At 39.9% G+C, this 24,865-nt stretch overlaps 1 protein-coding gene across 1 annotated transcript in view; it reads right to left on the reverse strand.

The window, feature by feature from the left end:
• The window catches only part of ANKRD55 (ankyrin repeat domain 55), a 595,509-nt gene that overhangs the window by 33,971 nt on the left and 536,673 nt on the right, over positions 1-24,865 (reverse strand). Inside the window, exons 13-15 of the mRNA XM_042987042.1 lie at positions 21,371-21,501; positions 17,112-17,221; positions 7,286-7,346 (exon numbers count right to left, since the gene is read on the reverse strand). Of these exons, the coding sequence (XP_042842976.1) occupies positions 7,286-7,346; positions 17,112-17,221; positions 21,371-21,501 (302 nt within the window). The remainder of the gene's footprint in view (positions 1-7,285; positions 7,347-17,111; positions 17,222-21,370; positions 21,502-24,865) is intronic.

Here is a 24,865-nt window from a genome sequence, read left to right on the forward strand (position 1 = left end):
TTACCTCATTGAATATTTATATACATATATAATCCTAAGAGGTAGGTATTTTTAGGCCCATTTTACATTTGAGGAACCCAAAACACAGGTTAAGTAATTTGCCTAAGGCCATGGGCACGTGCCATAGTTGAGATTCAAATCCAGGTCTCTCCAACACTGGAGAATAACATTCTTTACACACATCAGGCAGGTAGGCTTTCATTTTGGAAATGAGGTCAAATGTTGGAAATTCTTTTCTTTGTGATTTTAACACCATTCAGGGTCTTCTAATTTTCTGGAATGGTGGTTTTCATTAGAGTACATGTTGCCATCCTATATTATTTGTTTCATTTGGCATTGCCCCTAGGCTCTTACTAAATACACAGCTGGCAAGTATTTATTTTTGTAAGGTATTGAACTATGTATTTTCTCCCACCCCCTTCCCCCACCCTAGAATTTGGTGATCATCTGAATGACTCTAAATCAAGACTTTAATCATTCCATTCCTTCTTGAAATAACAATTACACACACACACACACACACACACACACACACACACACACACACACACTGTTTATATCACAGTATATAACATTCGGTTAAGTCAAGGGAACTTTTCTGTTGCTATTTTTTTTCAACTGGGCTAATGAGAAATAAAAGTAAATCCTCTCATAGTAATAAGAAAACCAAAACTTTCAAAATCAGCTTCAGTGCAGCCGCTGGTATTGCACAACATACTTCGTTTAGGAAAGTATACTTTTTTCTTACAACTGCCTCCTTCTCTTTCCTCCAGCTTCTGTTGAGCCAGCAGGCATCAGAGTTGTGTTATGTTAAGGGGTTGACTTCAGTCTCAGAGGTTGGTGTCTGCACTGAGTGGTGACAGGTCATGGTTCAGCTGTAATGCACTTAAAGGCAGAGGCCGTGGCTTATTTGATGTGGTATGCCCATAGCACCAAGCACACAGTAAGTGTTCAAGAAATATCCACAGGAAGAATTAGTGGATTACTGGTTATCAAGGCTCCCTTGGACTCATGGAAAGCATAAAACACCAGGGTCTGTTGAATGCAAGCCAGCCATCTATGTCCAAACTATGGAGACCTTTTCTACCAGCTGCTTTCTGGAATTTCACTGAGGACTCAATGGGGCCTTGGAAGCATCTAGGAGCTGAAAAGCTAGGAGTCACTTGTAGACATGTTGCAACAAATGCCCAGATGGCCCTGGCGACAGGAGAACCCCACTTTCTTGGAAAACAGAAAGTATTGGCTCAATGGCTGAAAAGTAACTCATATTCAGTTATGAGCACAGCTCTCCAGAATGCTTTGAAGGGAAATGTTAAGTTTTAGTTGGCTTAGAATCCATTCTGAGACTGCTGATAGGATTGAATGAATGTCCTAACTGTTGGATGGTAGCAGGGTTGCTTTGGAGCAGTGCTGTTATGAAGATGAGTAATTCTGTGCCTTGAGCCTGTATCACTGAAATTTTATTTAAGGGCTTATAAGTCCTAACAGTGTCTCAGAACTTTTTTTTCCCCCAAAACCACCATAACTTCTGTGTTTTCTGAACCAGAAATCTGATTAAGTGCTCAGGATTGCACCTTTAGACTGACTCTAGCAGACATTGAAAGGCACAGAGAGAGAAATGTGTGATGTGACCAGGTGCTTGCCATATCCCTCATCTTGGTGCCCTGGAGGGGTAAAATTATAGCAAGTGCTGAGGAGTCAACCAAACAATTCTAGATCCTTCAGGGGATCTAGATCTTCCAAAGGATCTAGAATTTCACAGAAGTCCAGCTTGGCTCGGGCTGACATTTTAAAATTCACGTACTATTAATTTCCCAATCACATATGACTACTCCTCACAAAAGTTGTTTCCTGTAGACAAAAAAATAGGAATAAATGTATCAATCATTCCTACTTTTTGTCTATAGGAGACAACAATAACTTTTGTGTACTTTAAAAGATTAAAAAAAAATAGATGGTTGTAAGTACAGGAATGAAAGTCATTTTCTTCAATTTTTATTTTGAAAACACTTTATAATTATAGTTCACAAAGATTAGTAAATTATTTCATTGTCTTTGTTTTAGAGTTTTCTTTTTTTTTTTAATTTTTTAAATGTTTATTTATTTTTGAGAGAGAGAGCATGAGTGGGAGGGAGGTGCAGAGAGAGAAGGAGACACAGAATCTGAGGCAGGATTCAGGCTCCAAGCTGTCAGCACAGAGCCCAATGCTGGGCTCACACTCAAAACTGTGAGATGGTTACCTGAGCCAAAGTCAGACAATTAACCACTGAGCCACCAAGGTGCCTCTAGAGTTTTCTAATCTGGATAAGTAGTGCACATCATAATAGCCACAGATTATAACCGATAACTAAAAATAATTAGATGTTGGGTTTCAGGACAGTAGGAATGGCTACTAGTGATATTCTTCAAAAACAGTCACTTTTTCCCTTTAATAATGACAAAATGTTTCCAACAAAAATACAAAAACCTTCAGGATGGAAGTTTTTATAATTTAAATGAGGCATTAACACAAGAGAAGCAACATAGATTAATTTAAGTCATGGAAATAAAGAGCAAATTCCAACAACAGCAAACTTATAAAACAAAGCCTTTAGGGGTGCCTGGGTGGCTCAGTCGGTTGGGCTTCCAACTTCAGCCAAGGTCATGATCTTGTGCTTTGTGGGTTCGAGCCCCATATCGGGCTCTGTGCTGACAGCTCAGAACCTGGAGCCTGCTTCAGATTCTGTGTCTTCCTCTCTGCCCCTCCCCTGCTTGCACTCTGTCTCTCTGTCTCCAAAATTAAACATTAAAAAAATTTTTCAAAAGCAAAACAAAACAAAACAAAACAAAGCCTTGAGAACAGAGACCTAAGTTGTTATATTTATTTTTTCAAATAAACAGAGCATCTACATTCTGCACTAAATTGTGACCTATTAGAGCAGGAATCAAGCCTATATGAGACAAGGTAGGTACTTAAATATTTTTGAGCGAATAAAATGACTATTTTCCCATTCTAAGCAGATCACCTTGGGAGGCCTATAATTATTCCACTTGTTGATCAAAATGTTTTTGGGAGATTTTTTTTTTTTTGGAATTACCACCATAACAGGGGTTCTATCCATGGATAGGAATCAGGCTTAGATCAGAGAAATAAATTACATCTTTACTGGCATTAACTTCAAATTGAAATTCCCCATCTTATTTAAATATGAATATAGGCAACAAGCCACAGTACTGTTAACACAATACCTGTGACTTGGCCAAAAATACAAATCACAGATACTTTTGTATTGCATTAGTTAGTGCAGATATCTCAAAATATGTTTTGTATGTATCCCTAGTACAGTAGTTATTGGTCCTACCACTAAATCTTAATAAATGCATTAACAAGCAAGCTTACATATTACCATTACAAATTTGATCTTTATAATATTTTGGCAACTTTTTCAATATAATTGGTTTCTTTTGTAATCCTCTATATTTTATTTTATATAATTTCAAACATTTTTCTGAGGAGGGATCCATAGGCTTTACCAGCACACCGGCATACATGAACAAGGACTCCTGGCCTAGAGTCTAGAGTACATTTTTTGAAGATCCTAAATGAAATAAAATCTTATTTTTCTGAGAGTAGATTTTGGAAATAATTAAAAGTCACCTGGAGAGTTAAGTGTGGTAAATAAAATTGGTGACCAAGTTGGGTCAACAAAACAAAGAGAAAGGGCCAATAAAATAAAATATGACTTTCCCTTAAAGTGAATAATTCTCTATCTATAAATGTCTTGTGGGGTTAGGGAGGGCCTTCTTTAAAAAGACATCAAAAGCAAAAGCAGTAATGAACAAGAACGATCACTTTGATTATATCATATTTTAAAATTTCTGTACTAGAAAAGACATCACAAGCAGTTCTAAAATGAGCAACAGACTATGAAAAACTATTTGCAGTCCAACAGGAAAGGATTACTGTTCAGAATAGAAAATAAACTATGAATCCATATAAAAATGACAAAGTAACTCAACAGATGAATGGACAAAAGATCTAAACAGGCAAGTCACAAAAGAAGATATGAAAATGACCATTATACCTATGAAATAGTACTCAATCTCATTACTTATCAGGGAAATGAAAATTAAGACAACAAGAAAACGTGACAAGCACGCTATTAAACTGCAGGTGGAACGATACGTTGACACAGCCATCTTGGAGAAGCACCAGTCATGTGTATTAAAAATAAAAATGTACACCCTAGTGACCAACAATTATTCTCCCAGAGAAATGATTGTGTAAAATACTCAAGGAGGCTTGTACAAGAATACTCTGGAAGAGTGTTTCTTATGGCGAAAAATTGGAGACAGCCTAAATATACATTCATAGGGAAATAGTAAAATAAAAGAAGTATTTTCCTAGTGTGGAACATCATGAAGCCATTAAAAGGAAAGAGACAGATCTATATGTATCAACATGGATAGAGCTCTAAGATATTGTTACATGAAGAAAATAAAGCTGTAGGGGCACCTGGGTGGCCCTGTCGGTAGGACTTCAGCTCAGGTCATGATCTCATGGTTCTTCAGTTCAAGCCCTGCATCAGGCTCTGTGCTGACAGCTCAAAGCCTGGAGCCTGTTTCTGATTCTGTGTCTCCCTCTCCCTCTGCTCCTACCCCACTCACACTCTGTCTCTCTCTCAAAAAAAAATAAACATTAAAAAAAAAGAAAGAAAGAAAAGAAAGTTGTAGAACAAAATACAGAGTGTGATACTTTTTATGTTACAGTCCACATTTGTGAATATATAGAAGACATTGGAAAAGATTACCTGGAGGCTAAGATGGTAGGGTGGAAGTAATCAAGGACTTCCTATCGTTACTTGTAATATTTAAATTTTTCAAAAGCAAATGTGTTCATATATTACTTATGCAAGTAAAAACTAATAATATAAAAAACTGTTTTAAGTCATTGAGCTCAGATCAGGACAGCCGCTAAGGCGAAAATCACTTCCCTGATATAAAGTACCATCATATTTTGTTTTACTTGAACAGTTAGAGGAGAGGTTTTCTTTCTTCCTCTCTCAGTTCTTTAGTTTCAGTTTATAATCTAAATCATCTCTTAATGAAGTTAAATTTCTACTAATTGATTCTTCAATCTTTAATAATTTATTGTGATAAGCTTGTTAATCCTACAGTTATTCTTGGAATATAATTTCATTTGGAGCCTGTAGAGGTATGCCTTGCTCTTTCCTCTTGTATTAGAAAACCATAATACTTCAGTAGCAGCATTAACTTACCTTTTCCCTCATTTTTTTTTTTTTTTTTGCCTTCCATCTTTTTTCATTCCTGTTATTTAGCAGATATATGGTATGTGTGCACTTACACTTTGTTATCCCCTCAAACCTAATGGAGACTGATTATGCTTGGAGCTCACTGGCAAAGTGATTTAGGGAGAGGAAGAGTAGGCCACTACTTTTAAAAAGGAGGGAACACTACTTGTTCAGAACACTGAGAAACCAAATGCAGGAAATCTACCAAGGTAATGTTCCTTCCATTTCACAGCTGTCCTTACTTCCCAGTGCTAAAGAGCTTCTAGCCCTTATAAATTTATATGGATTGACCATACTGGCAACAAAACACAGGCAAGCATTAGCAGTTGGCTTACATAGGTTTCAGACATGCTGTGACATGGTCCAAAGAGAAAGCTGCAACACTGGATGTAAGTGTCCTTTATGAGGTCCCTTCTCCCTGCACACAAAAGCCACTGAGTCACAACGCTGGTGTAACAGTGGGAGAAATCTCCTCTGAGAGGTCACTTTGTGTGAGAAGGAACTGGAGGCATTTTAATATTTAGTACACATTATTCAGAAAGTATAACAATTACCACTGTTAGAAGGAGCTGGGTCTACTTTAACTGTCCCCACCAGGCAGGGGCCTCCCAGGGTGGGGAAGAGTACAGAAATAACACTTTGCTTTCAGCTGTTCTTTCAGGATGTTCTTTCAGCTGAAGGCTGGACAGAGGGGGAGGTCTATAAGAGGAGTTAAACTTTAGGGTATGAATGACTGAATTTCCCTCCTTTTTAAGACGCCCCAGTTTTGGTGAGTGAGGGTAAGAGCTGGAGGTGGGGGAAGTGGTCATCAACTTTCCCAAACTCTAGATCAGCCGACATAAACTGCACCACTCAAGTTCCCTGCTTTCATACCATAGGCAGAGTGATCAAAGTGTGCTTTCTCATCTCTGGTTCTCATTTTTAAAGCAGAAGTTTAAAACAATGAAATCCTCTCTTAGCGTTTTGCTTTAAACCCCTAAAGACACAGAGGGTAAAAGTGGCGTGTGACCACTGAGTCAGGGTGGTGTCCAAACTCAGAACTAGGCTGTGAAGCAGGGGGTTTCTGGTGTGGTCATTAATGCCAACCCAACAGGGAAGAAGCCTGTAATCAGAAAGTTCAAGAAAGACAAGGGGCCCAGCCTCTGTTAGGGCACTTCCTCCCACACTGCTGTTGCTGGCCACCTGGCTTCCTTGCAAACAGTGTAATTTGGTATTTGGAGGCATATGCACTTTCAATGCTATCAGACTTTCTTAAAGTTATCAGACATTCTTAGTAAAGCACAGCCAAACCAAGCACATATTATATTAAAGAAAAATAAAATGGAAACCAGGTATTTAAATCAGTTTAAAGAAGCTTGTTAAAGAAAACAGGCTGGGTAATGAAAAATCAGTCCTGCTTTTTCAAAGATTTAAGCAGTTAGAATAAGATCCTAAGCTACTCTGGGGCAGCTCTGCCTGGTATCCGATAATACTCCAGCAGGAATTTTGCTTGAGAGTGCTATACTGCCTTCTTGGAAGCCTTATACTCTTTCTGCAACATAAAGGAAACAGCAATTGTGATCACCGGCATTAATAATGTGGCCTCCAGAGCCTGTAATTATCATCTATCTGTCATCTTTCACTCAAAGGGAGAAAACTGGCAGCCACAGCTTGCCATTGAAGTTTCTGGGACTCAAGAAGACAGGAAAGAGCAATATTTATTTCTCAATGTCCAGAGGGAAATTACAAAATTTCAGTGGTATGATAAAAGCTTAAGTACTTAATGCAAGAAATTCTTCTCTAGTAGAAGATACCCATACCCATGGTGGGGATAAATTTCTGTCTGAGGGTTAATAGTAAAGACACAGGCTACCCTCTCAGGGTAGGATCCCCAAAATGTGCTCCATCCCCTCCTTGACCTTTATGATAGGAAGCACTGGTTCAGAAAAGCCCTTCCTGCCCTCCTAAAACGCACAATGGCCAACTGTTCCTTGAGATGTTTAAAGAAGGCTCACCTCATTGTCCTGGTGATTAATCTCGCTGAGATTTGACTGTTGCACCAACACTGTTAGGAGCCTGTGAAGAAAAATAGAAGAAGAGGCTCAAAAGAACAGAATGTGTATGAGAACATAACATTATAAGTACAGTCCACTGAAGGCCTCCAAGTGAAGATGAGCCCTTTCTGTTTATTGAGGGGGAAAGATCCATAGAAAAGAAGACAGTGTGATTGGTAAGAAGGCACCTGAGGGGATTCCTCTGTCTCTTCTCACCCCACCTCCTCTCCATCTTGGGGCTCTGGAGATGGGGACAGGGATAAAGGGAATGGAGAAAGTGAATCTGTAGGCTCATCTTCTTCACCAGACCTGTGTTCTTATGTGTGCACTTTAAGAACTAAATTCTTCTAGGGGTGCCTGGGTGGCTCAGTCCGCCTCCGGCTCAGGTCATGATCTCACAGTTTGTGGGTTTGAGCCCCGCGTCGGGCTCTGTACTGACAGCTCAGAGCCTGGAGCCTGCTTCAGATTCTGTGTTTCCCTCTCTCTCTGCCACTCCCCCACTCACACTCAGTCTCTCTCTCTCAAAAATGAGTAAACGTTAAAAAAAAAAAGAACTAAATTCCTCTAGCACTTATTCTTCATTCTTTTACATAAACATATGCAGTGGTTTCAAATTGTTTCACCACTTGGTACATGTGTCACACCTTGTAAATGTATAGATTATGCTAGGAGACAGCATTTACGACTTTGCTTATTTTTTCGAAAACATGCAAATGTCTAGGCATGAAATGACAGTAATCAGTGAGAAAAAACTATCAGTGATTCTCAAGCTCAAGTTTTTATCTCACTTGGGTCCCACACTTGGTTGACTGAGGTCTACATTGTGGGAGAGAAGCAGTTGATTGTAGTTGGTAGGGACCCAGAATCTGGAGCCAGACCACCTGGGTTCACATCCCAGCCCAGCTACTCGCCAGCTTTATGACTGAAGGCAAGTAACAACCTCTCTGTGCCTAAGCTTCTTCATCTATAAAATGGGGGTAAAAAAAGTGCCTACCTTACAGCTCAGTGTGAGGATTAAATGAATTAATGCATACAGCACTTATAGCATGACTGGAACACAGCCAAGTGTTATTTCTAGAACACTTAACGCTAGAAGTTTTAAACCTGGCTCAATCTCAGAATCCCCAGGGGAAATTTTTTAAAACCACAAATACCTGGATTCTGTATTCAGTATTTCTGACTTCGTAGGTCTGGAGAGAAGCTCAGCTTTCACAGTTTAAAAGGGTTGCTCGGGAAATTCTGGCAAACAGGTCTGAAAACCACTGAGACAGGTACTGAATAAATTAACCAATTGATACTCATTGCTGTGAACTGACTGTGTTCCTCCCGCCCGCAAATTCATTCAGTTCTAACCTCCAGTTCCTCAGAACGTGACTATATTTGAAGATTGAGTCTTTAAAGAGGTAATTAAGTTAAAATGAAGCCTTTAGGGCAGGCCCTAATCCAATCTGACTGATGTTCTCAGAAGAAGAGATTAGGGCCCACTAGCAGCATGGATTGCAGAGGAGAGACCACGTAAAAAGGCAGCAAGTGGCTGGCCATCTGCCAACCAAGGACAGAAGCCTCAGAAGAAACCACCTGCTGCCACCTTGCTTGTGAACTTCTACCCTTAAGAAATTCAAAAAAATAAATTTCTGTTGCTTAAGCCATCCATTATGTGGGTATTTTGTTACAGCAGCCCTAGTAAACTAATACAGTCATGAAGATGATAAAGGATTGTCTATGGGGAGACCATTCAGATAATTCAGACAATTTCTGAAGGAAATTCAGAAACTATTTTTGGAAGAATGACTTGAAAAAAATCAAATGGTTTAGCCTTTTCCCCAGTCAGATTTTCATTGTCTTTTATTTTAGATGACATTTAGTCTTGAGTCTTAAATTGCTACCTACAATCGAATAAAAGAAAGTGGGACTGATCATGTTGCATTAGTGGTAAATGTAACACAGAGAGAGCTTAAACAGGGATGCATTTCTGGTTGTTTACTGTGGAGATGAAATAGCCAGGAAGCCTAAGGTTTAAATCTAGTTTTACCTCTTTTGGGGAGCCAGGATAATGCTGTGATTTAATTCTGCCCTCCCTGCTGCATGACCTCTCTGAGCTTCTGTATCCTCACATTTATCATCGGGATAATAACAGTGGTGGTGTAAAGACTGAAAAACGGGCACCTGGGTGGCTCAGTCGGTTAAGCGGCCGACTTCAGCTCAGGTCATGATCTCGCGGTCCGTGAGTTCGAGCCCGTGTCAGGCTCTGTGCTGACAGCTCAGAGCCTGGAGCCTGTTTCAGATTCTGTGTCTCCCTCTCTCTGACCCTCCCCTGTTCATGCTCTGTCTCTCTCCCTCTCAAAAATAAATAAAACGTTAAAAAAAAAAATTTAAAAAAAAAAAGACTGAATAACATAGTAGGTATAAAGCTCCTAGTACACAGACTTTAAAAGAACAGTGGCACTGAATGCAAGCTTTCTGAATTCTAAAATTTCTCCACCTAGTGGGAAGAGGCTATAATAATTGCATTTTTGGATAACACTTTTTATCTTTGTAACTATATTTCACTACTGGATTTTCCCCTTATAATTGCTTTAGAAGGCTGGAGGGCAACTGGTGACTTTCTTTTCTCTTTACTGGCCATTGCTTAGTCTCTAGGGTTCATTTGGTCTGAGTTGTGGGGAGAGAGTGGGAAAGAAAGGCAAGAGGTCAGCTGTGGTCCAATCTGGTTATCCTCGGCCAACCCTAAGGAGACTGAGATCATACATAGCCAGACAGGATCTTCTGGGACTGCTCCAGAGCAGTGATCACACTGAAGGAAGTCAGGTTTTGACTTGATGGGAATGAGGGAGGGGAGAGCATGACCTCCTGTCACATCCTGGTGGTGGGGGTATTCCAAAGGTCATGGGATGAATCCTGTCTCTGGATATTTTTCTATTTGCCCCTCAAATCCATTTGCTGCCCTGCAATGTCCTGCTCTGAGGTTGACCTGCAATAACTTTATCATCCAACTTCCCTTGCCCTCTGACTGCTTTCTGGGTTTGGCCAGGAGAACTGGCAGGAGAAAGGAGAGAAGCCACTTCCCTTTCTGTCAATGACTTTTCCCCCTTACCAAAGGCCACAGCTCCTGCTCGGTGTGTCCTCTTCTACAGCCAGAACTCTCAAGAGGTTCCAGTAACAGCTCCATTCCTTGATCCTTTTGGCCTAGTGGTGGAATACTTTCCTGCTTTTTTGGGGAAAGTGGAGGTGGGGAATTATGTCACCATCTCTTGCTAGTTAATTTTAAATAGTCTTCCATTAAACTTTGTTCAGTTACCTTTTAATATTCTGTGACCTCCTTATTGTGACCCTGATTGATACATGCCAACCTATATTGCTTGATTCCATTTGATTCCTAAGTGTCTCAGATTCAATAATCTCCAAAGATGGAAACAAATTTATAGATAAGTATTCTCTCTCTCTCTCTCTCTCTCTACCTTTGTGAGAACAAACAATCTTGCTTTCAGGGCCATCATACATTGCCTTGGTGGTAATTCAGACTGGACTAGAGAGCAGGTGTTTGGTTTCAAGCCTGGGGCTTCCATGCTGTTCCATGGTACAGGGGAATCTGCCAGGTGCTTGTCTCACATCTGTCTTAATTACCAGAGGATTTGAAGACCCCTTAGTTTTGTTTTCTCAGAGCCCTCTTTCTGTGCTAAGGTAGCTTAGAAGTATTCTTCCCAAGATCCCCAGCCCAGTCTCTTATTAGCACCAGCTCTGTCCTGTTCTCAGCTTTCTAAGAAGCCACACAAAGCCCACCTTATCCCAGGTAGCAGGATACCAGGCACAGAGGCCCAGCAGGAACATTCTCAGATAGGCAGCATGATGAGTGGTAAGAAAACAGGTGCTGGGGCCAGACTGCCTCCATTAGAATCCCTGCTCCATTACCAACCAGCCAGTAACCCCACACAGGCTATAAAACTCTCAGTACCCATATTTTCTTATCTGTGAAATAGAAATGATATTAACACCTCCTTCTTAAAGATCTGTTGTGATTTTAAATGACTCAGTGCATATGAAACACTTAGAATGACATTTACATGCCAATGAATATTCTGTATAATTTAATAAAGTTTTTAAAAGCTCTTGCTCTTTATATTTTGGGATCCCCTGATCTCAAAGATCAGGGAGAGATCAGCTAGATGTATACTGGGGGGTACCTTGTTTCTGTGGGCTTTATTTTGCTGACCCCTTGGACTCACAGCCCTGTATCTGTCCAGCACAGTGATGGTTGGGGAAAAGGGTCCCTAAGCTACCTGTCTGCCCTCCTGTTCCTGAAGCTGCTGATGTGAGAGTATCCTGAAGTATATCATCCCCCCACAGGTTAGAATGCATCACCTGGTAATGTGAGAACAGGACCCCAAAGAAATAATTTCCTTCCTCCCTCTATCTGTCATCAAGAGTCATGAAAAGAGGCAGAGCTGCTGGCACTCTGGCAGGGAAAAAAAAAAAAAGAATCTGCCAGTAACCATGGAGACCATGAAAAAGACCTCCAGAGAGCCCTGTGGCTGCTTTCAGAGGAAATCGCTGTTTGCCTTCCAATGCTCGCATGTGTAGCGTTGTACAAACACAACTTCTTTCTCTTTGGAGCTTCCTCTTAATGATCATGCCCCCTCTTTCACACTGGCGCCCTCTGAATGTCCTAGAAGCAAGAAAAGCCCTAGGGAGCTGAAAGGGAGAAAACTTGGACCTGCTGAGAAGCTCAGGGTTCAAAGCAGGAAAGGGACTCGTGAGATGAAACCTGCGTTTCTTTGCTTTTGTCCATCCAACTTGCTATCGTGTTCATGATTATAAATCCCTTATTCTTGCATCAGCTTAAATCCCCACTGAGCTGCAGCTTAGCTAAGGCTGTACATTGGAACTGGCTGGTTTGTTCATGAGTTGTTTGCATCACAGAACCTTGCTGGAGGGTTAATTGAGGTGTCCCCTTGGCTTGTTTACAAGCAGCTACAATTTGAGGCTTCATTCTAAATAACCTCTAGTTGAGCACTGAGTGGAAGGAGCATGCTTAGATTTGGAAATCTAAGTATTAGTAGATTTTAAAGTGAGTATGAATACCTGAGTACAAGGACATAATGTGGCCCATATATATGTTTAGGATTAGGGGACAAATAGAGATGAATGTACACTAACAAAGGTAAGGAAGGGAGTTTCAGGGACGCTGAATGGTTGAATTTGATGCTCATTGGATTCTAAAGCCTAGTATTGCTCTTATAGGGGCCAAGGGCAGGCCACCTTAAGATGGGCCACTTTGGCACAGACATTACTTTGAGTTAAAAGCAATCAAAACCCAGTTGATTCAGGGGCACCTGGGTGGCTCATTTGGTTAAGCATCTGACTTCAGCTCAGGTCATTATCTCAATATTTGTGGGTTTGAGCCCCACATCTGAGCCTGCTTCAGATCCTGTCTCTCTCTCTCTCTCTGCCCCTCCCCTGTTCATGCTCTGTCTCTCTCAAACATAAACATTAAAAAAAAAATTAAAAAAAAAAAAGCCAGTAGATTCAGAGAACACTCTTTAGCTCCCCCTCAACTGCTTGCCTGTACCAGAAAGAGAGCTATTAATAGAGATTCCCTTTTACGTAACAAACTTACCTGCCTAATAGGGCAATCTTTGTTTTCCAAACATTTCCTCTTAACTTCCTCCTAATGGAATTCTCCCCTTTGTATCCCCAGACCCCAACACCTTTCCTTAGCTCTTCTATATTCCCTTAGTTGCCTGTCTCTGGAATTTCCATGTCTGTGTGGATTCCCTGTACATAGGCTACTAAATTTGATTTTTTTTTCCTGTTAATCTGTCTCATGTCAGTTTGATTCTTAGTCCAGTTAGAAGGATCTTGAAGGATGGAAGAAATTCTTCCTCCCCAACACACCTGTATGTGAACATATGTTTTGTGGACCTGTGTGTGCTAAGGTGAAGAAGGCTGGAGTGAGAGCTGGTGGGGTGGCAGCAGCAGGGATGCATTCTTTAGCACTGATCTATGGTATTTCTTTATTTCTGTCTATCTCCTATCGTGATTATCACCCCATCATCACCATCATCAACACTTACCGAACACTGACAATGGACAGTGGTCAGTGTTTTTTTACATATTTTCTCATTTATTTCTGCCAATTTACCATGAAATAAATACTGTATTATTCCTACTTTCTATGAAAGAAAGCTAGCTGAGTCTTGACAAGTTAACTTTGTCCAAGATAATATGGTTACTAAGAGATGGACCAGATTCAAACCTGGTTAGTCTGACTCCAGAGCTGGCAGTCCTGACCATCCTTTACCTCAATCCAAAAGGGATGTTAGGTGGTTTTTAGATATATATAGTAAAACAAGATTACAAGTGAAGAAACTAGTCCGAGAGAAAATAAGGGCAGGGTAAATAAGATGCAGTTATGGTCCTACACGTGTCCCAGAGGTGGGACACAAACTGGGGTTTGGGTGTTTTAAACATACAGAGAGAAATCATAGGTCACAGGGTCCACAGAGTAAAAATAAATAATTTAGCAGGAGAAACACAGCAATTCTTCCTTTAGTAGAATTTTTTTGTGTGTGGTTTCTCATTTTTTAGATGCTATAACAAAGTATTTCCTGACAATGAAACAATAAGGAGTTTTGTAAAGTTTCTTAGGGTAGGGCTTAATGACAGACTATGGCCATTAAAGTACATCCTACAGGGTCCACAGTAGTGGATCCTAGGAACAGAGTAGGCACACGGGCAGGTTACTTAGCCTCACACATGCACTAAGCAATTAATTATCTTCTTAGTGCCTCAGCTTTCTTATCCATAAAATGGGGAGAGAAATATTACCTATCACATAAAGGTGTGGTCAAGATTAGATGAGATAGTACATGGAAAGCACTCAGAACTTTGCTCAGAACATGGTAAATAATCAGTGCTATTTGTCTTTCTTTTCCTCATCATTGTAAATGCAGACCTATAGGCTTCAGTGGTTAGCCAAATCCGCTTACAGTTGTGTCCACTTAGGAAAATTAAGCAAACAGGTTTGCATGGCCTAATGGAAGGTCGCTCCTGCATTATGGTTGTAGGATTAGGAAGTACCCACAAGCCAGACTATATATATATATATATATTTTTTTCAGAAAACAATTATGAGTTCATGCTGATATATAAACAAATGGATGATAGAAGGCCAACTTTTGTGCCATAGGACATCGCTTGGCTACTTTCTGCTTGAAACACTGAATGCAGATGCTATCAAACACTGCCATGGTCATAAAATTTCTCATAAACCAATGATAAAATATCTAATTTTAAGCAATGTAATGCCATAGGGAATTTTTTAAGGCAAGCTAGTTTCTAAATGTTCTCTAGGTAACAAAGCCAGTTGCTTTGCTATATGGGTTGTTAAGGTTTCACACGATTCATTTTTGGAGAACATTTACCAGAAATGATGATTTTGGTTTTGGAATAGTTAATCTTAATCTTTGGGTTTTCCTAGTTGCCACAGCTAGTATTATCATAAATAAAGGAGGATTTTATCTTCCAGAATCAGCTAAATGTCCATTTAGGACAATAAAACCATACCATCAGCACACAGAAGGATGTTTATTTTTCTGGCTTTAGCTTTTCTGAAGGTGGTGGCTGGGTCATTAGGTATAATTTCAAGAAAAGGGGAAACCACAACTCTGTGTTATCTCAGTTATAGTGATGTAATATAGATCCTAGAGAGTCTAGGGGCACTGCTGGGCATAATATGAAATAGACTAATATGTCCACAAAAGAGGAAATACAGTTGGATTGGTTTTTAATTTATTACTGTAGTGATTTGAAATGATGAGCCTAATCAATTGGCCAAATTAACATCAAGCATGCTTTTGACTGAGAAGTCTTAGTTCACCCCTCAGGTGCAATGGCCTGATGACAGAGACAGCTTTTCAGCAAAATTCATGAACCCTTTTCTTAGGTTGGAGTCATGGTTGGGAGGTGGATTCTATATTCCCAAGTACTCCTTAAACACCGGGTGGTACATGATCAGTGTGGTAAATGACTAGTCCTTATTAAAAGAATGTGAGCAGAAGTGAATTGAATCAAAAGCTGAGATTTTAAAGAAATAAGGTGGAGAGACTTCTTCATACTACTCTTTCCCCATCCCCAGACTGAACAAAGAGAAGCCACAAGATGGAAGAAACTTAGGTCTCTGAGTTACCATATGGAGGGGAGCCACCCTCCAATCCAGGAACACCTAACTGGGACAAAGCTTTTATTGTGTTAAAAAACTGAAGCTTTGGGTTTTATTTGTTACAAAAGTTATAGTCACCATAACAAAAGCCGGTATTTACCTTCCAGAATCAGGCAGATTTTGAAATGACCACTCAGTGAGGCTGGTAAACCAAGTAGAGTAAATCAAGGTAGAATAGTCTTAAAGGTACATTTTAAACATATATTTGAAAGATTATTCTTGGGATAACAGTATGATTTTGTGACTAAATATTTTTGTGGGTTGTCTAGAAAAGTCATTCTTTCTTTATCCCAATTCATCAAAAGGGAGTCATCTCTTTATGATGTCTATTGATTGTTAGCTCTGAGCTTGCTGTTTCTTCTCTAAACTTCCTTGTTTTGTTGGGCTTTGAGTAAATCCTAGTTTTCTATTATTCCTGGATATAATCCAATGATAATAAGAGGCAATGCTTGGTTGGGAATAGTTCTGGAATTTCCCAAACCCTTTTGGTGTAAAACAGAATGAAATGAAGAAATCCTGTTACCTCTCAACTTGGAAGAGGCCTTGGTCTCATGAACCCCCACAGAGCCCCTCATGTTAGTTCTGAATTCAGGGTCTAGAGGATGAGGCTCCCAGATAATGAGGCACCCCCTGTGGTGCTGGTCTGTGCCTAGCTCTGGGGAATGCTAAATTCCTGTCAGAGGCATGTTCTGTGCTATGGAGGTTAAGGAAGTGCCCAGAATGTTGCTGATACCACACTGGGAAATGCTATTATTGGCTGCTCCAAGGGGCTTTCAAAAGATTGGACACCAAGGACTTTAGACACAGAGGATTGGGGAAGCTACACTTGGTCTGGACAAAACTTTTTCCTTTGTTGCTCAATTGTCTTACAAAAATGTGACCTTCTTGATCATCCAACTTATTTGTGTATATTTCTTCACACAGCTCCCAGAAGCTCACAGGCCTGGTTTTCCTTCTAACCCACTGGTTCCCCTGTCTCTCTCCTTTGCTGAGTCCCTTGCCTCCTTCCAACCCATAAATGTTGGCGTGACTCTGACTTGAGACATTAATCTTTCTGCCCAGTCAGTGCTCTTCCACTCCCCTCCCCACTATTTGAAATTATCCTATTTATTTTAAAATTACCCTATTTACTTGTTTACTAGAGTGCTGCTTAGCTCCTTCACTAGAATGTAACCTCTGTGAGGTCAGAGACGCTGTTGTGCTTACCAGCAACCGCTGGGGCCTAGAGGAGCACTTGGTCCATGATGAGCACTCGACAGTGACTGAATCAATAAATGACTGATTGAATGGATGAATATGTGAATTCAGATGATGAAAAATAGCATTTCTTAAATTAGAGTGTAGGAGAAAGGGTTTTTCTTTTTAATTTATTAAACAGGAGAGGAATGAGATTAGAGTTTAAGATTCTTCCAGGATATTTTGATTCACTGAGATGAGGTCCTATCCGCTGCAATGTAAAAAAAAATGGATGGGCTTTTTCTTTATTCACCTCAGAGGGTTGATTAGGTGACCTTCTAATCCAAGTTAAGTCTCTCCAAGTGTGAGGATTGTGTGAACCTGGCTACTTACCTCACATCGGGCTCAGCAGTGGCAGCATGCAGTGGCAGACGGCCATTTTTATCCGGGATATTGTGCTTGGCACCATTCCTGAGCAGACTCACACAACCTTCTAGCCAACCCTGAAATATAAGAGCAACTGTGTCATTATATAACACAGCCTGGTATAACAGACCAACAAACTCTCTCCAGTTTTCTTTCTCTTTTTTCTTTGGTGCGGCTAAAAATATGTTTTGTTTGATTTGAAGTGGTTAAGGATCACAACCTCAACTTCAGCGGAAAGCTGCAGACCTTGATATATGGGTTCCTGAGTATTCTGGAGGACCTTTACCCTGTAAGGTATAGATGGATTCCTAGACTCTCTCTTCCGTCTCCCATTCCCCATTTCTTACTTGCTGATATTCCACTTTTATACGCAGTTCCTAGGGATCAATATGGCATGTGGTAGTTCTAACCTCGCATTCTGTAGGCTTAGCTTCAAATCATGCTTGTCAGTGGTCTGACCTGGGTGCCATGGTCCAATTCCAAAAACTGTACTCCTATATCACTCTTGAGTCCCAGCCTCCACTCTGTGCCTCAGTTTATCTATATCTGATAAACAGGCTTTGGTCCTCTTTTCCAAGTTCTCTTTCTAGTAACCACAAGGATAATATTTTTCTTATTCTAGTCAGTCTCCCTCCCAATGTCTAGAATCCTAGTCTAAGCCATAATCCAATGGCTGGGACCCTTCTGGGACCCATCTTGTTGACTGATATGTCTGATACTGAATATGGGGGTATCACCAGGACCCTCTAAGGGTTCCCTGTTGCTGGGCTTCACCCACTATGAATTCCCTAAGAAACTTTGTGTGAACTCCCTGCTGTCGACTAATTCTCCAGATTGAGAGTGGTATTGCTACATCTCATGCTTGTCCCCTTCTTGGTTAGCACTTACAGCTGGGTCATTTCCCCACTATCTCTCATTTCAAAGGGCAGATATAATCACAGGCTAGTCCTCCCTCCCTTTCTGTTCTCTGCTCCTTTAAGTAACTGACCCAGCCCTACTGATAACCAAGTTTGGCCAAGCAGAATGCTTCCTACATTCATCCAGAACCATTGGGGTTACTCCTTCAGTTATAATTAGATATATAAGTAGATGAAACAATTATTACAAAAAATAATATATATAACTCTCTGTCCTGCCTTCATTCCTTTATAGCTAAACTTCAAAACTACCCCATCAGAAGAGAAAAATGACTGAAGATTTTCTCTCACAATACTGGAAGCAATGGGGGGCTCCTGGGTGGCTCAGTTAAGTGTCCAGCTTCAGCTCAGGTCATGATCTCACCGTTTGTGAATTCAAGCCCCGTGTTGGGCTCTGTGCTGACAGCTCAGAGCCTGAAGACTGCTTTGGATTCTGTGTCTCCCTTCTCTGTTTGCCCCTCCCTCAATCACACTCTGTCTCTTTCTCTCAAAAATGAATACACATTAAAAAATAAAAAATAAAAAAATACTGAAAGCAATGAAAATCAAAATGTTACTAAATGAATGGAGAAGAAAGATAATAAGAAAAGAACTTTTTGGTTCTGGAAAGTCTGGAAAAAATATTTTAATAAAAGCACATTCATAGGTTATAATATTGAATATGGTTTTGAATTGACCAATAATATATAAGCCTTAAGTAGAAGCAAATGTTTTTCAGTCTTAAGTTATAATTTACTAATGTATTAAATCTGGTTTTAGTTTCTAATGTCCAAGTCATCAAGATCTCTGATTAAAAGGAAAAAATATGACAAAGAAACCAAAAGAAAGGCATGCTGGACAAATTTTAGAGTTGCCTAAGTTTTACACTTATTGGAAAACAAATCTCCTGATGGGGGAGGGTTTGAAACATTTTTATCATCTTGCAACATTTCCTGGAACTATGTGTATGTGGTTTTCTTTTTTTCTTCAGAAAAGAAATCAGAAAAGTCACTGAATACACTTGAAACCAGGGGTCACTATTCAGAATCAACAAGTACATTTTTTTATTTACTATGTGCTGGATGATTCCGCATGTGTTTCTCCTTCAATTGTGATAAGTGTAGGATATTATTTTCACTAAATTTTACAAATGAGGAAGGAGACACAAAACGGTGAGGTGATGTGTCTAAGGTTACACATCCATGCTAAGTGTATGTGTATACTGAGTTTGGAGCTGTGATGGACACTAAATTGCTAAGTACGCCCTTTGCCAAGTTTCTCTTCAATACTTGAATTCAAACATTGCCAGAAGGGGTTGGTGGGCTCCACAGTGCAATCCCCAGGACCACCCACCCCCTTCTCAGGGAACCTCAGAAGGAATAGGGAGGGGTCCTTGCTTGGGTTGCCACAAAGAAGTGGGGGCATCAATAAGAGGGTGATGCCACATGCTGTCATGCAAGCATACTTCCTTCATGTAGCTCCTTTGAATGCATTCCTAGAAAGACTTGTCTGCAAAGGTGGCACCTCTCTAGGCTCACTATTCACTGTGATCTACAGGATACTTGCTGTAAAAAGCCACAGCAGGAGCAATTATTAAGACATGTGCAAAAGGGAAGGGGCCTGGGAGGGCATTCCTGTGTCTCTCCGAGATATGACACTTCACCTACTAGTCATAGACCAATGGTTTTCAAACTTGGGTGGGTATAAAAATTGCCCAGGAGGTTTGTCTGCATAGACATCTCCTTCCCATCCACTACCCTGTCTGCTCCCAGTGTGTGACTCAGGAGGGCTAGTGTATACTCCTGGAAAGTACATTTGAAACAAGTATTCCAACACTTCAAAAAAATTCTTTCCAGTTTAAATCTAAGTCCTAGAGAAAGAGGGTATGCAAATAGAAAAAGGAAAAGTAGTTGCTAAAAAAAAAAATCTCTGTGATAATTGGGCAATACCTCATGCAATCTATGTTAGATTGTGGCAGGAAGGTGTGGTATTTGGGAAAGGGAAGAGTCCTATTTCAGCAAGGCAGTTTCAGGACACCGTGGGGCTTGCCCAGGATGAATCCACCACTGTCAGTGGGCAGCAAGAGCAAATCCAAGAATCTGCTTTGGCTGCAACAGTAGTTATGGTGAAGATTTCTGGGAGCCTCATTAGAGGTGAAGGAGAATGATGACCCACGTGTGGCACTAAAAAGAACTTGCTTGACATAGACTCAAAGTAGCTCTGGGGTTTCCTAGAAGGAATGCAGGGAGGATTTGAAAAGAGAGGGGCTTGAACGTTTTCAGTAAGGCTTACCAAGCTTACCCAATGTTGGGAAATGCTAAACTGAAATCTCTTGATGAGGACTGGCTCTATACAATTTTTATTTATTTATTTGTTTGTTTATTTGTTTGTTTATTTATTTATTTTGAGAGACAGAGAGGAGGTAGGGGGAGGGGCACAGAGAGAGGGAGAGAGAGGATCCCAAGCAGGCTCAATGCTGTCAGCACAGAGTCTGACACAGGGCTTTAACTCACAAACCATGAGAACATGACCTGAGCTGAAATCAAGAGTCAGACGCTTAACCGACTGAGCCACCCAGGTGCCCCAACAATTTTTAAATTGAGTACTGATTGTGGGTTCAGTCCTATGCTTGGTATTGCCCCTGAATAGTCTGGTATTTCTCCCCTACTCCTACCCCCGATATTTTCCAGCATTCCCTATATTTCTCATCCTCTAGCTTCTACTTAGCTGATCCTACCCCACAATGTTACCTGCAGCTTCAAATGCTACCACCCACTCAGGGTATTAGTGGAGTGGGTTCTTAAAAAGAGTACCAAGTAAGTCCAGAAATGCTGCAAGGCAAATTCTGATGTTAAAATGGAAAATAATATTTTTCTTTTAAAAAAATTTTTATTTACTTATTTTGAGAGAGATGGGGGGAGAAAGAATGGGGGAAGGGGCAGAGAGAGAGGGGAGAGAGAATCCTAAGCAGACTCTGCACTGTCAGCGTGAAGCCAGATGTGGGGCTTGATCCCACGAACTGTGAGATCTTGATCTGAGCTAAAATCAAGAGTCAGATGCCTAACTGACTGGGCCATCCAGGTACCTCAATAATATTTTTCTAATGGCAAAATCACCTCTATCTTAGAAGATTGTTAGGAAGATCCAAAATGTCTTAGATCCACAAAACTAGCTCTTAGTAGTGCTATAAGTGTCAGAGATGATTGGAGCAAAGCTTCAAGTTTTATTTCCATTAGCATAAGTCCAAGAATACTTTTCTGCAAGGGGACACCATGACAACACACTAAGCCCTCCCCACTCCTTGACAGACACCACAGATATAATCAGTACCAGATAGGTTGCCAGGCATAGACTTGTGCGGCCATAAGCATCCTGCATGTTAATATTGGCCCCCATCTTCAACAACAGCTTCACTGTGTCCACTTGACGTCCAGAAACTGCATGCATCAAGGGTGTACATCCTGGAATGAGACATTTCAACAGTCTTTATAAAAATATTTGACTTCTGAAATTTATTAGCAGGCTTTATTTGCCTGTTCACTTATTATGCTCTTTGCAAATAAAGGAACTGCCCACAACACAAATCCAGCTGTTGAACTATATGAGACTGAAGAGAAATGAAGATGATTGTTGCTACGTTTATGTAAACTATGTATTTTCTTTCTGGCTGTATTAAATCTTCTGTAATTTTGCAGTAATTCATTGATTAAAACAATTTGTGCCAATGATTAAAAAATCCTCATTACTACGATGAGAATCAGCACCGTTTAGGACATGACAGGTTTTTCCTAACCTGGTTTGAACAATGTAGAATCTGGAAGTGTCTGGAAGGCAACTCCAGCCAGGCAGACAGGTGCAGCATATTTTTATTAGAGATGGTGGATGATAAAGGGCAGGGATGGTTGCCTAGCCTTGGGTTGCACACATTCTTTAGAAAAGGGTCCATCTTGGGGCGCCTGGGTGGCTTGGTCGGTTAAGCGTCCGACTTAGGCTCAGGTCATGATCTCACGGTCCGTGAGTTTGAGCCCCACGTCGGGCTCTGTGCTGACAGCTCAGAGCCTGGAGCCTGTTTCAGATTCTGTGTCTCCCTCTCTCTCTGCCCCTCCCCTGTTCATGCTCTGTCTCTCTCTGTCTCAAAAATAAATAAACGTTAAAAAAAAAAAAAATTAAAAAAAAAAAAAAAAAAGAAAAGGGTCCATCTTTATTGAAACACTTCTCTGTTTTGGTTAGTAATATAGGCCAAGGCATCTGGTTCTTTGTGGGTTTTCTTTCTGAAGAAAAACAGATGAAATTACACATTCTGATTAACTCATAGACCTGTTGGAACAAGCCAGCCTGGTGAGGCAGAATCCAGGTGCTTCACACTCTTCAGGTGAAGAAACCAAACCTCGGACACAATCCTTTGCCAAGCTGAGACTTGTTTACATGCTTTTCATTGATAACATATTTTTAGAGTGCGCTACAAGGTACTCGAAATGGACAAATTGTGGGGCTGCTGTTCTCATTGCAAGATTACAGCTGGCAACCCAGTTTCTCTACAAATCTCTCCTTTCTAATACTCTTTGGGTAAAAGCAGCAATGAAGCACTATGTCTTGAATAGTGGCAACAGTTCCTTCTTTATTTCTTCCTCTCTCTCTTCTCTCCTTCCTTCCCTCTTCCATCTCTCCCTCCCTCCCTCCCTCCCTCTTTCTTTCTTTGTTTTCGAGGGTGTTGAATTGCTCTAGCACCGTTTGTGGAAGAGGCTTTCTTCCACTGAATTACATTTGCACCTTTGTCAGAGATCAGTTGAGTATATTTGTGTGAGTCTATTTCTGAATTCTTTGTTCTTTTCCATTAATCTATGTCTTCCCTCAGCCGTTACCACATAGTCTTGATTTCTGTAGCCACATAATAGGTCTTGAATTTTGCAAGACTGATTCCTCTCAGTTTATTCTTTTTTTTTTAACATTTTTAATTCCAGTTAGTTAACATACAGTATAATATTAGTTTCAGGTGTACGATACAGTGATTCAACACTTCTGTATATGACCTGGTGCTCATCATGAGGAGTGTACTCTTTAATCTCCATCTCCAGAATTGTGATGCCCCCAACTATGCTTTTCTTTTTCAAGATTGCTTTGGTTATTTAGGGTCTTTTGTGGTTCCATACAAATTTTACAGTTGTTTGTTCTAGTTCTCTGAAAAATGCTGTTGGTGTTTTGATAGGGATTGCATTAAATGTATCAATTACATTGGATAGTATGGACATTTGACAATGTTTGTTCTTCTAGTCCATGAGCATGGAATGTCTTTCCATTTCTTTGTGTCATCTTTAATTTCTTTCATCAGTGTTTTATAATTTTCAGAGTATAGGTCTTTCACCTCTTTGGTTAGGTTTATTCTTAGGTATTTTATGGTTTTTGATGCAATTGTAAGTGGGATTGCTATCTTAATTTCTCTTTCTGCTGTTCATTATTGTCGTAGAGAAATTCAATAGACTTCTGCACATTGATTTTGTATCCTGTGACTTTAGTGAATCATGTATCAGTTCTAGAAGTTTTTTGGTGGAGTCTATTGGGTTTTCTCTCTATATATAGTATTGCGTCATCTGCAAATAATAAAAGTTTTACTTCTTCCTTACTGATTTGGATACCTTACTTCTTTTACTCTTCTGATCATTGTAGCTGGGACTTCCAGTAGTATGTTGAATAGAAGTGGTGAGAATGGACATCCTTGTCTTATTCCTAACCTTAGGGGAAAAGGTCTCAGTTTTCCCCCATTGAGGACAATGTTAGCTGTGGGTTTTTCACAGATGGCCTTCATTATGTTGAAGTATGTTCCCTCTAAACCTACTTTGTTGAGGGTTTTTATCATGAATGGGTATTGTACTTTGTCAAATGCTTTTCCTGAATCTTACTGAAATGATCATACGGTTCTTATTCTTTCTCTTATTGGATGTGATGTGTCATGTTGATTGATTTGTGCATATTGAACCATCCTTGCAACCCAGGAATAAATCTACTTGATTGTGGATGATTTTTTTTAACATGTTATTGAATTAGGTTTGCTAGTATTTTATTAAAGATTTTTGCATCTATGTTCATGAGGGATACTGGCCTGTAGTTCTCTTTTTTTTAATGGTGTCTTTATCCAGTTTTGGTATCAGTATAATGCTGGCTTCATAGAATTAATTTGGAAGTTTTCTTTCCTTTACTATTTTTGGGAACAGTTTGAGAAGAATAGGTATTAACTTTTCTTTAGATGTTTGGTAGAATTTGCCTGTGAAGCCCTCTGGTCCTAGATATTTGTTTGTTGGGAGTTTTTTGATTACTGATTCCATTTCTTTGCTGGTTATTGGTTTGTTCAAATTTTCTGTTTCTTTCTGTTATAGTTTTGGTAGTTTATATGTTTCTAGGAATTTATCTATTTCTTCTGTGTTGTTCAAATTGTCGGCATATAGTTTTTCATAATATTCTCTTACAATTGTTTGTATTTCTGAGGTGTTTGTTGTTATTCTCCTCTCTCATTTATTATTTTACTTGACTATTTTCACATTCTTTCTTGGTAAGTCTGGTTAGAGGTTTATCAATTTATTTATTTATTTTTCAAAGAATCAGTTCCTGGTTTTATTGATTTGTTCTATTGTCTTTTTTTTTTTTAGTTTCTATATCATTTATTTCTTCTCTAATCTTTATTATTATCCTCTCCTTCCTTCTAGTGGCTTTAGGTTTTGTTTATTATTCTTTTTCTAGCTCCCTTAGATGTAGGGTTAGGTTGTTTATTTGAGATTTTTCTTGCTTCTTGAGGTAGACCTGTGTTGCTACTTATAGCAACCATTTTTGCTG

Source organism: Panthera tigris, chromosome A1 (genome assembly GCF_018350195.1).
Source record: "Panthera tigris isolate Pti1 chromosome A1, P.tigris_Pti1_mat1.1, whole genome shotgun sequence".
NCBI classification, from domain to species: domain Eukaryota; kingdom Metazoa; phylum Chordata; class Mammalia; order Carnivora; family Felidae; genus Panthera; species Panthera tigris.